This window comes from Formica exsecta, unplaced genomic scaffold (genome assembly GCF_003651465.1).
Source record: "Formica exsecta isolate Colony F162 unplaced genomic scaffold, ASM365146v1 scaffold231, whole genome shotgun sequence".
Classification (NCBI taxonomy): domain Eukaryota; kingdom Metazoa; phylum Arthropoda; class Insecta; order Hymenoptera; family Formicidae; genus Formica; species Formica exsecta.
The window spans coordinates 92414-104277 of record NW_021849598.1 but is presented as its reverse complement, the minus strand read 5'-3'; the positions used below and the strand labels follow the sequence as shown (position 1 = coordinate 104277).

Here is an 11864-nt window from a genome sequence, read left to right as displayed (position 1 = left end):
GTTCATTCTTAGATATTTTTATCAAGGTATTGTTTTAAATAAATATTAGTTGGACCTTTTTCACAGACGATTTATTTGATTGGATGATTGATGTGTGCTTTTTTTTTAACCGGTGTAAAAGCATTATAAGTCGCGCACGGGATGATACATACTTCTCATTTCGTTCCATAATTTCGAATGTTGGAATACAAAAAGATTGGCCACACGCATATCCTCTGTAAATATTCTATTAAACGGAACACAATTTGGAGATGTTTAGATTTTCACAATTTTTCCTCATTTTTTCTTTCCTTTTTTTTCTTTACGCAATTTTATGCAACTCGTGTGGATATTTTTTTTGTACGCAATATTTATCTATATCTCTTAATATTAATACACGCCACCGGAGCCGCCACTGCCGAGTCCGGCTTTTGTGTCAACAGGTACTTGTTTTTGAAAGCAATCCTCCAAGAACTGCTCCATCGAAAGATACAAATGTCCCTTAACGCCCGCCAAAGTATGACTTACATCCGGATAGACCTATGCATTAGTCAACAAATGCATGCTTTCAAGTTGCAAGTTCATAATTTCTGTTATAATAACACTGTTGGAAAATTTGGCTTAAATTTAATATACAGGGCAATGAAAAATTAAGTACGATAAATTTGTGTGATGAAAGAAGGGGCCAATACAAGCATTTTAAATATAGGAACCATGGGTCGATGACGCTTCGTTATGGCGTGACGGGTGTTTAATTGAATCGTCACAAAGCCTGCGATGCAATGATTTTATTCCGTCAATTTGACATGTTGATAATAAATGTTCATTTTTTCGATTTTTCAATTCAGATTATTTCAAAGAAAACAAACTCCAGCTACTCGTTTCCCACTGTTAGTAGCATAGCTCGACTGACAACGTCGTGATCACTGCAGCTTGGCTGAGAAAAAATGGGGAGAGTGAAAGAGACCTTATAAGCATCTTGAGAGGTAAACAAACGAGAGACAAACACACGAACTAACAAACGTTGCTTGCATCGCAGGCGTTGTGACGATTCATTAAACGCCCGTCACGCCGTAACGAAGCGTTGTCGATCCATGGTTCCTATATTTAAAATGCTTGTATTAGTCCCTTCTTTCATTACACTAATTTATGGTACTTAATTTTTCATCACCCTGTATATCACATGTATCAAATGGCCCACATAAATTTTTGTGTTAATTTAACATAATATAGATATGTTAAATGGTGACAGTAACACTATGTTAATGTTTCAATACAAAATGAATGCGAATTTCATAGTAATCTCAAATAAATTTTGTGTAAAATCAATATATTTTTAATGATAAAATTAACTTGGAAAAATGTTATTGATGGTCTGTAGTCACTCTCACTCCTATTGTAGAATAAAATCAACACAATTTTCTGTAAATTTTAACAAATAAATTCTATTACTAATAATATAGAACATATCTATTATGTAAAACTGAAAAATATACACATTGTGTTAATTGTACTTCTTTTTAATTGTTTTAATAATTTAATACATTTGAGTTCAATTAACACAACAGTAATATGTTAAATTAACACATAAATGTGTTAAATATTTAATACAAGAATTTTAACCGGCATATCTTTTTAACAAAAAAATACAAATTTTTCAACAGTATAGTTTATAGTTATTTGCAATATGACTATAAATATCATGTTAATTAAAGCTGACGTTTAATTTAATTTGAAAAAGATGTTTCTGTATTTTAATTTAAAGAAGGATAAAGAATATGTGCGTCTTACGAAAAAAAAAAAAAAAAAATGTCGGAATACCTGCTGCCGAAAGAGTATGCCTTTTTTAGCGAGATGACGGGCAAGCGCCATGGACTGTTGGAATTGGACGTTGTCATCTGCAGTTCCGTGTACCAAATAAAACATCTTATCGTGTAGATATTCAACTTTGTCGTAAACGTTGGATTCGGCATAGCCTTTGTAGTTGGACGTCACGTTTGGTAATCCCATGTACCTCTCGGCGTACGCGGAATCTGTGCAATAATGATTAAGAAAATACAGAGATATTCTCTGAAAGATTTCGATTTCAGTATAGTGATCCACAGTTACCGTAAAGTTCCCAGGAGACGACAGGCGCGACGCTTATTCCGCACTGAAATACGTTTTGCTTCGGATGAGCCAGGACAAGAGCAGCAACGAAACCGCCGTAACTCCATCCCCAAACAGCGACTCTTCGTTTATCCACAAAGTGTAACGAGTCCCGTAAGTATCTGAATAATCGCAAATATATTGGATATAAAGAATATTGTATGTATGTATGTATGTAAGTTAGTTTTACAAATTTTACGAAAAGAATCCTCTAGAAACCGGTGTTTTATAAGCAGTATATACATATATTCAAGGAATTTTGTTTATTATAAGAATAAAAATGACTTTTAAAATATATGAACAATTAAACGGAAAAACTGGCAGATAAGAGCCCAGGCGCGGGTATCGGTGCGCAAACTTATTATTGTTAAATTCAATTAGCCAATGTGCATTTAAAAATGTACGTTTCGGACCGTTTTTTGGTCCATTTTCAGTATAGGTATAAATATATAGAGATCAAATTGGAATTTGAAAACCTGACATGCACCACATCTGCAGTTGCAGTCGAATCTCAAATTAAAATTAATAATCGGGAAAGGGATTCACTAAGACCCGCGTGAAATCTGTACAATTAAGTGGACAACGTCCAATCGCCATCGCCACATGTATATCGTCGATGGCAATTGGACCAATTATCTGCTTTTATCTGCCAGTTTTTCCATTTAATTGTTCATACCCTGAGCCTAATGCTGTCATTATTAAAATATATGAGTTTAAGAGGCAAGATCTGTGGAGCGCAGAATCAATATCGTGCTTACTCCGTGACTTCAAGTTGGTCAGCCACTTCCACGGAACCTAGCCGATAATAAACCTCATGAAGTAATTTATAGCCTTGTCCTCCGCTTCCTCTGCCATCGATCTGTGCGACAATCACATTTTTCCGACTAGCTAAATACGTGTTCCAATCTATTTTAAACATCTCAGTGACTAGTTGCGACCCAGGAGCACCGTATCTGTAAAAAGAAACTAGATATTCCACAAGTGAAAAATAAAGAGTTTTCTTATCATTAATAGCTTATATTTGGTAGATAAATTATTTAATAAATAAATGAATCAAAGAAAAACATAATATAAAAATATTTTATATTGCTCGTTTTATATATAATATTCTAAATCTAAATCAATTATGAACAAATTAAATAGATCACGATTTACATATATCTAATCATACCACATAAATTAATCGGCAATTGTACCAGTAATTGATTTAAGAATATACAGGGTGTGCGTCCATAAATGTTCGAGCAAATATCTCACAACTAATTGAAGTTACAAGAAAATTTAATAAGAAAAATTAGCACAGTTTTTAATCCGCGATAAAGCGCACATAAACATTTTTTTTTACTCGTAACCTTTTCAGGTTATAAAGGTCATTGTTTTTTTAAATAGAACCTCTTATTTTTCGTTGCATATTCTTATATTCCTTTTTGAGATCTTTTCAAAACATTATAATAAAGTATTTTTTCATTAAATATTTTTTGAGTTATTCTATATCTTAACTATATTTTATATCTGACATATTTTGATATAAAATATTTCGTAAAATATTTCGTTTTCGATAATTTCACCGTAATACTTTCATACAAAGAATAATGAGATGAATCAATTGTTGTAAAAAAAACCAATAATTGTTTTAAAAAAATACATTGTAAATAATTACATATTTTTTTTTTAAAACAATTATTTTTTTTATACTAATTGATTTGTTTCATCATTCTGTACAAAAAAGTATTACGGTAAGATTATCGAAAACTAAATATTTTACGAAATATTTTATATTTTGTATCAAAATATGTCAGATTAAGATATAAAACAACTCGAAAAATATTTAATGAAAAAATACTTTATTATAATGTTTTGAAAAGATCTCAAAAAGGAATATAAGAATATGCAACGAAAAATAAGAGGTTCTATTTAAAAAAACAATGACCTTTATAACCTGAAAAGGTTACGAGTAAAAAAAAATGTTTATGTGCGCTTTATCGCGGATTAAAAACTGTGCTAATTTTTCTTATTAAATTTTCTTGTAACTTCAATTAGTTGTGAGATATTTGCTCGAACATTTATGGACGCACACCCTGTATATTCTTAAATCAATTACTGGTACAATTGCCGATTAATTTATGTGGTATGATTAGATATATGTAAATCGTGATCTATTTAATTTGTTCATAATTGATTTAGATTTAGAATATTATATATAAAACGAGCAATATAAAATATTTTTATATTATGTTTTTCTTTGATAAAAAAAATTTATCGATTTCATAATACTATACGTGATCGATAATTTCGATCACGACATATCAGTTACAATATTTTTTAGCCGTCTATAAATAATTCTGCGATCGTCTGGCACAACCGGCTCCGACCCATTTCAGAAACCGATTTCATACCCATCGAACTTGACAGCGCTTCCAGGGTGCCTGCCACTCGATCTGATATCATCGATAGAGACCTCGATGTACGATTAATGTTCTTACACGTCGGTTAGGTTTTACTTGTGTCCAAATGGAGTACATAATTTTTCATCTGTCGTAATGATATACGATACTTTATAATTTAGCGAAGCATATGAGTGAATAATAAATTCAATTGTCTGCGAGAAATAATTCTGATCATTTTATAATCGGTAATACATAGTGAGAGATAAAAAATCAAACTCGTATAATATTATCAAGGATATTGATGTATAAATGATGTCATATTTATACGTTATAGATATAATTAGAAAGATAATTACAAAGAAATATAATGCTTGCTTTTAAATTGAGTTGTTAAAATTGCGGTCGTCCTCGCAACACGGACGGTTGAAAGAAATTCACATTTGAATAAGTACAAAGTACGCGAAAAATACGACTTGACCGCGAGAATCATCGGGAGATACTCGGGAAATTGGGGTTTAAATTTCGGTCGACTCATACGGCGAAATCGGCTTTATTGCGGCGCATCCGAAATATATAGGAGCACGGGGACTTCACTTTCGCACCTGGGCTCGCGGCATCTGGAATACATGTTGCGGTTTTATAGGCTGAGTTATGGAGCGGAATGTTATTTCGCATACCGTACCGGTTATTGCGAATGATAGACGAAGTATCGCGTGACAAGCGAGACGCAATCAGTGATTCACGCTCTGCATGTGTCATTCGGCTATTAAATTTTAATATCATCGGTGCGCGATGAATCTCTCGCCTGTCGGTGAGATCTATTTATTTTGCTATCCAATACTTGCGACAAATCGAGGGTTACTTTCAACGGAATGCGAGAGATTTTACGAAATAAATAATCACGCGGATTAGTTTTACAATTGAATCTCGGGATATCGAACGATGGATTCGTTTGATTGTTACCGGGTTGCTGTCTCGGCGCGTGCCGGAAGAAGACAATCGAGCGACAGCTGCAACGCGACCGCGTCGCGATGACGAGCTCTCGCCTTGTGTCGGAGCGTGCGTTCATTTCGCAATACGCTAGAGCTATAAAATATCGTTGCGCAATCGCCGCCGCGCGACTGCTGCACAATGGCGCGAGGTACCGAGTGAAAGGCGACGAGATACATCGCGCACAGCTGCTAGCACGAACGGCCGACACGCGAACGATCTCGCGATGCAGGAAAGAAAAAAAAAGGGATGTCTTCTTGCGCGGAACGAAATACCGATTATAAAATGGAACTCGTCGAGAGACAAGTGACATAATCGTCGCTACCGGACGCAAAATTCGCCTTTCGAAATCGGAATTGTTGCGGCGATTACACCGGCAAATTGTATCAAGCATGCCGTTTGTAGTACCGTGATTACGCGGTTACGATTTGCTGACCCAATTTGTCGTTTACCATACGATCCGTTTGTTCCTCGAAATTGTCCAACGGCGATGCGAGCTCGATAAAACTTGGATCGTTTCGCCAAGCGACTAGCTACAGACGGTCTACGGCATATGCCACGACAATCCGTCGTTACGTAAAGGTCGCATTTTTACCCGCGACGCGATTGCGTTGTTCTCGACAACAATCGTAATAAATTGTTTTTTAATTCTGCGCGTGCACAAATCTATTATGCGCTTTATCTCGCGTCTAGTTTACGAGCTATCGAATTAAGCAATACGTTGGTTACAAAAGTTAAGCTGTACAAGTCGAGATTATAAAAATAATATTATATTCGTCTACTTTCGAAAAATTGATAATAAAAGATTTAGAAAATAGATAATTTAAATCGTACAATTAAGAAGATCTAACAGAAAATAGTATTTAATATGACATAACACTGACGTGGCGTTAAAATGCAGAAATTTTTATATGCTTATAGTGTATATGTTCTTTAGCGGTCAAATATTCACTTTTACAACAGTCTTAATATAGATCGACGATAACGCGGCCGTTATAGCTTTTATATACTTCGAAGTATACTCCATCGAGCTTAACGGAGATCGATATGACTTCCCTTAGATATACATGTCATCCTAAGAATTTACGCATATCGCGTTATTAAATCACCTTTCTTTCTCACGTGTCAAGTCAAAAGAAAATGGCTTAAGAATTTATTTAAATTTGTTATTCGTTAATGCACATCACGTATATAAGACTTATATAATTATATTAAATAAATTAATATTATAATAGAAAAATATAAAAGATAAGAAGTCGAAAAAATTTGCCTGGAGATAACCGTATCATCTTCCTAGCGATTTAAATGCCACAAAGTGTACACCAGCGGGTCCCGAGTGCTAACCGGCCGGCGAACACAGCAGCCGGCTGAAAGTGGTTGATATTAAAGAGCATGGCGGTCGTTCCTTTCAAATGCCGCTCCGACATTTGACGAGGTCAAAACGGTGCGCACGATTCGTCGTCGATACCGAGAGCGGCGGAGTCGCACTACGTTCGATACGTTCGAACTATGCGAGAGGAAGGGTGACGCGAGTAATTCACAGTACTTTCACAGCGGTATATACATGACAAACGACGCGAGTGACAGATAATGCACGTTGCGCGAATTACGATCATTGTAGAGAAGTCCGAGCACTATAGACTGACACTATACTCTGATTGGAGTTGGACGTTATTATAACGGCGCTGCCAGTTGTTACCATTATTCGTTCTTTGACATATCGCAAATGTAAATGATGAGTTGTGTATTTTATACCATCATTATTAATGACTAATCGTAAAAACAAATATTTATGAAGAAAATAATTAAAAAAAACTTTTATAAAAAAATTTTAGAGAACAAATTTTTCGATAAGTTGATCTAAAATATATCATTTTGCAAGATATATGCAATGAACTTTTTCCGAGATTTTAGCGAGTCGCAAGTTTCCAATGTTTTCACGAAAACACGTTTCGACCTCTATAATAAATGCTTTCTCATGATTTATGGGACACTCCGCGCATCGGCAATTTCGAGCAATGCGATTTACACCTTGGTTTACCACGGTAAGCTTTGGAAATGGGGAAGACTGTAGTTCGTGATGCTCGACTGTCTGACAAATAAAACATGAAGCCGGCGCAACCGTTAGTAAATACTTGATGACAGCCAGTCTCGAGCGATGGAATATCGACGCCAAGTCTTATTTGGAACGCCGGAAGCTTGCCAATTTTGCCACAGCCTCCGCGCATCCTCGAAGATCCTTGAATGGATGTGGCGGCGCGGATGCCAAAAGGATAGGACGAATAAGTGGAATATTAGATTTTTCGAGGTCGAATAAAACAATGGCAGCTGCGAGACACGTGAGACCGAGTATGTGTACGTTAGAATGCATGAAAAGATGCGAGAAACTAAACGCGCACTGACGTAAGAACGCGAAGCTTCGACATCGCGAACTGTTCTGTTCTCGTTGCATTTGAGTGTGAAGGTCTCTCTTCGAATGGTATGTTAAGAAAACATGGCATGGATTTACAAAACTCGGTCACTTATCGTTCACCCATAAGAAACACAATAAGTCGTACGATAATCACAATGAGCGATCAATATTGCGTATTAAAAATGTAATTTCCCTGATAATAAAAAATTATTAGCAAGCGAGAAACATTTAATACTCAATTATTCCAAATCTTTAAGCTCAGTCTCTCTTCTTTTATCGAAAAAGTTTAGGAATTTATTTACAGTCTTGTGTCTACGCCTGCTCATCGTCGACTGACTTCTGTGTTGACATTTGAAATACTATTATACCTTACTACATGTTTTGTTTTCTACCAACGCGGTTGAATACAAAAACAAACAAAAGAAATGTTATTATTTTACACAAGCTCCGTCTTTTTCAAAAGAACTGAGTTTTATTCGAAAAACAAGAATGTAAACAAAACATCTCGGCTGTTTCACGCAAAAACAAAAAATGAAACTGCGGTTATTTTACAATTTTACACGAATAAAATAAAATCCGCGACAAATTAGTCTTCCAAATAGTCGCCGTTTTATCTTGCAAGAAATCTCTCGAATTCACTTCGCGTTGATTCATCGTCGTATATCATACATTTACGTATATTCATGACGATATTTTTTGCGTTGTTTCGTCCGCGATATCTTTTATCGATCATAAATATTCAACGATGGTCGTAATCCAAGATTTATCTATGTGTCTATGTACATTCCCCTGTCTGTCTATTTGAGTGCGTATCCCCGTGATAAAATGGTGGTGTAACATTTTGGACGGCAGGCGAGGAAAAACGGAGAAGCAAATGGTCCATTCCGTCGGAAAGATTGACGCGTCGAAAATTGTTGTCTAAGTAAGATCTCGAGAGACGAATTTTCGCGCAAGATAAAGAAGAAAAAAAAAAATGGGCGTTTTAAAAAAAAAAAAAAAAAAAAATGTCGGAATACCTGCTGCCGAAAGAGTATGCCTTTTTTAGCGAGATGACGGGCAAGCGCCATGGACTGTTGGAATTGGACGTTGTCATCTGCAGTTCCGTGTACCAAATAAAACATCTTATCGTGTAGATATTCAACTTTGTCGTAAACGTTGGATTCGGCATAGCCTTTGTAGTTGGACGTCACGTTTGGTAATCCCATGTACCTCTCGGCGTACGCGGAATCTGTGCAATAATGATTAAGAAAATACAGAGATATTCTCTGAAAGATTTCGATTTCAGTATAGTGATCCACAGTTACCGTAAAGTTCCCAGGAGACGACAGGCGCGACGCTTATTCCGCACTGAAATACGTTTTGCTTCGGATGAGCCAGGACAAGAGCAGCAACGAAACCGCCGTAACTCCATCCCCAAACAGCGACTCTTCGTTTATCCACAAAGTGTAACGAGTCCCGTAAGTATCTGAATAATCGCAAATATATTGGATATAAAGAATATTGTATGTATGTATGTATGTAAGTTAGTTTTACAAATTTTACGAAAAGAATCCTCTAGAAACCGGTGTTTTATAAGCAGTATATACATATATTCAAGGAATTTTGTTTATTATAAGAATAAAAATGACTTTTAAAATATATGAACAATTAAACGGAAAAACTGGCAGATAAGAGCCCAGGCGCGGGTATCGGTGCGCAAACTTATTATTGTTAAATTCAATTAGCCAATGTGCATTTAAAAATGTACGTTTCGGACCGTTTTTTGGTCCATTTTCAGTATAGGTATAAATATATAGAGATCAAATTGGAATTTGAAAACCTGACATGCACCACATCTGCAGTTGCAGTCGAATCTCAAATTAAAATTAATAATCGGGAAAGGGATTCACTAAGACCCGCGTGAAATCTGTACAATTAAGTGGACAACGTCCAATCGCCATCGCCACATGTATATCGTCGATGGCAATTGGACCAATTATCTGCTTTTATCTGCCAGTTTTTCCATTTAATTGTTCATACCCTGAGCCTAATGCTGTCATTATTAAAATATATGAGTTTAAGAGGCAAGATCTGTGGAGCGCAGAATCAATATCGTGCTTACTCCGTGACTTCAAGTTGGTCAGCCACTTCCACGGAACCTAGCCGATAATAAACCTCATGAAGTAATTTATAGCCTTGTCCTCCGCTTCCTCTGCCATCGATCTGTGCGACAATCACATTTTTCCGACTAGCTAAATACGTGTTCCAATCTATTTTAAACATCTCAGTGACTAGTTGCGACCCAGGAGCACCGTATCTGTAAAAAGAAACTAGATATTCCACAAGTGAAAAATAAAGAGTTTTCTTATCATTAATAGCTTATATTTGGTAGATAAATTATTTAATAAATAAATGAATCAAAGAAAAACATAATATAAAAATATTTTATATTGCTCGTTTTATATATAATATTCTAAATCTAAATCAATTATGAACAAATTAAATAGATCACGATTTACATATATCTAATCATACCACATAAATTAATCGGCAATTGTACCAGTAATTGATTTAAGAATATACAGGGTGTGCGTCCATAAATGTTCGAGCAAATATCTCACAACTAATTGAAGTTACAAGAAAATTTAATAAGAAAAATTAGCACAGTTTTTAATCCGCGATAAAGCGCACATAAACATTTTTTTTTACTCGTAACCTTTTCAGGTTATAAAGGTCATTGTTTTTTTAAATAGAACCTCTTATTTTTCGTTGCATATTCTTATATTCCTTTTTGAGATCTTTTCAAAACATTATAATAAAGTATTTTTTCATTAAATATTTTTTGAGTTATTCTATATCTTAACTATATTTTATATCTGACATATTTTGATATAAAATATTTCGTAAAATATTTCGTTTTCGATAATTTCACCGTAATACTTTCATACAAAGAATAATGAGATGAATCAATTGTTGTAAAAAAAACCAATAATTGTTTTAAAAAAATACATTGTAAATAATTACATATTTTTTTTTTAAAACAATTATTTTTTTTATACTAATTGATTTGTTTCATCATTCTGTACAAAAAAGTATTACGGTAAGATTATCGAAACGAAAAATATTTAATGAAAAAATACTTTATTATAATGTTTTGAAAAAATCTCAAAAAGAGTTATAAGAATATGTAATAAAAAATAGGGGGTTCCATTTACAAAAACGATGAACTTTATAACTTGAAAAGTTACGAGTAAAAGAATTTTTTTTGTATGCGCTTTATTGCGGACTAAAAATCGTGCTAATTTTTTTTATTAAACTTTCTTGTAACTTCAATTAGTTGTGAGATATTTGCCCGGACATTTATGGACGGATACCTTGTATAGTATATAATACAAGTACTTAGAAGCAACTCAGTTTGTGAGGATTTGTAATTTGAAAGGTAAATGTTCAGATTAACTTACACCTCACGGATCATTTTCATTTTTACATATATTATAGAAGGCACATTCCTAAATAACACGCACTTTGAATTTTGTGGCGCTCTCTTCTGGTTTCAGAGATATGCGATTTTGAGGTATCATAATTTTCGCATTTATTTCTATGATCTTTTCACTATATCTTACTTGCGTGTTTATGTTTTGTTGTTTACATTTGCGTCACTATATGTCAGTATATTTTCGCTAAGAATTTCTTTTGTTTACATTTAGAGTTGTTTTTATGTTACTGCTAGTACGCTTCAGAATCGTACACTTGTTCAGTTCCGCTAGAAATTTCAAAAGAAATACAGCAACGAAGCCTTAAATTTCTATCCATTACTGCAGATAAAAATATTGCTTCTCCACGTAAAGCGAGGTTCAATGCAAATCTATGTGTCTAGTTTTTTGATAGTGGAGCCCCCCCGCAGGGAGGGGGGCGGAACATATTGTCTCCACGCATATACTTTTTAATGCGAAGTAAGGTTTCACAGG

At 34.6% G+C, this 11864-nt stretch overlaps 2 protein-coding genes across 2 annotated transcripts in view; both read right to left on the bottom strand.

Annotated features, from left to right (window-relative positions):
• Positions 1 to 56: 56 nt before the first annotated feature.
• LOC115235675 (venom dipeptidyl peptidase 4-like) lies at positions 57 to 3100 on the bottom strand. Its single transcript, XM_029807598.1, has 4 exons — positions 2886 to 3100; positions 2089 to 2249; positions 1801 to 2012; positions 57 to 519 (listed from the first exon to the last, which is right to left on the bottom strand). Exons 1-4 carry the CDS (start codon positions 3044 to 3046, stop codon positions 370 to 372), a joined length of 684 nt encoding a protein of 227 aa, XP_029663458.1. The 5' UTR covers positions 3047 to 3100; the 3' UTR covers positions 57 to 369.
• A 5800-nt stretch (positions 3101 to 8900) lies between these two features.
• Positions 8901 to 11864, bottom strand: part of LOC115235673 (venom dipeptidyl peptidase 4-like) — a gene marked incomplete at its 3' end in the record, with an annotated part of 25630 nt that continues 22666 nt past the window's right edge. Inside the window, exons 4-6 of the mRNA XM_029807597.1 lie at positions 10019 to 10213; positions 9222 to 9382; positions 8901 to 9145 (exon numbers count right to left, since the gene is read on the bottom strand). Of these exons, the coding sequence (XP_029663457.1) occupies positions 8901 to 9145; positions 9222 to 9382; positions 10019 to 10213 (601 nt within the window). The remainder of the gene's footprint in view (positions 9146 to 9221; positions 9383 to 10018; positions 10214 to 11864) is intronic.

Excerpts from the sequence above, each read along its gene's own strand:
- LOC115235675 (XM_029807598.1), bottom strand. The coding sequence starts at position 3,046 with ATGTTTAAAATAGATTGGAACACGTATTTAGCTAGTCGGAAAAATGTG. Across the intron at positions 2,250-2,885 it reads GACCAACTTGAAGTCACGGA|ATACTTACGGGACTCGTTAC; the intron begins GTAAGCACGATA and ends GCGATTATTCAG. Across the intron at positions 2,013-2,088 it reads CGTCTCCTGGGAACTTTACG|ATTCCGCGTACGCCGAGAGG; the intron begins GTAACTGTGGAT and ends ATTATTGCACAG.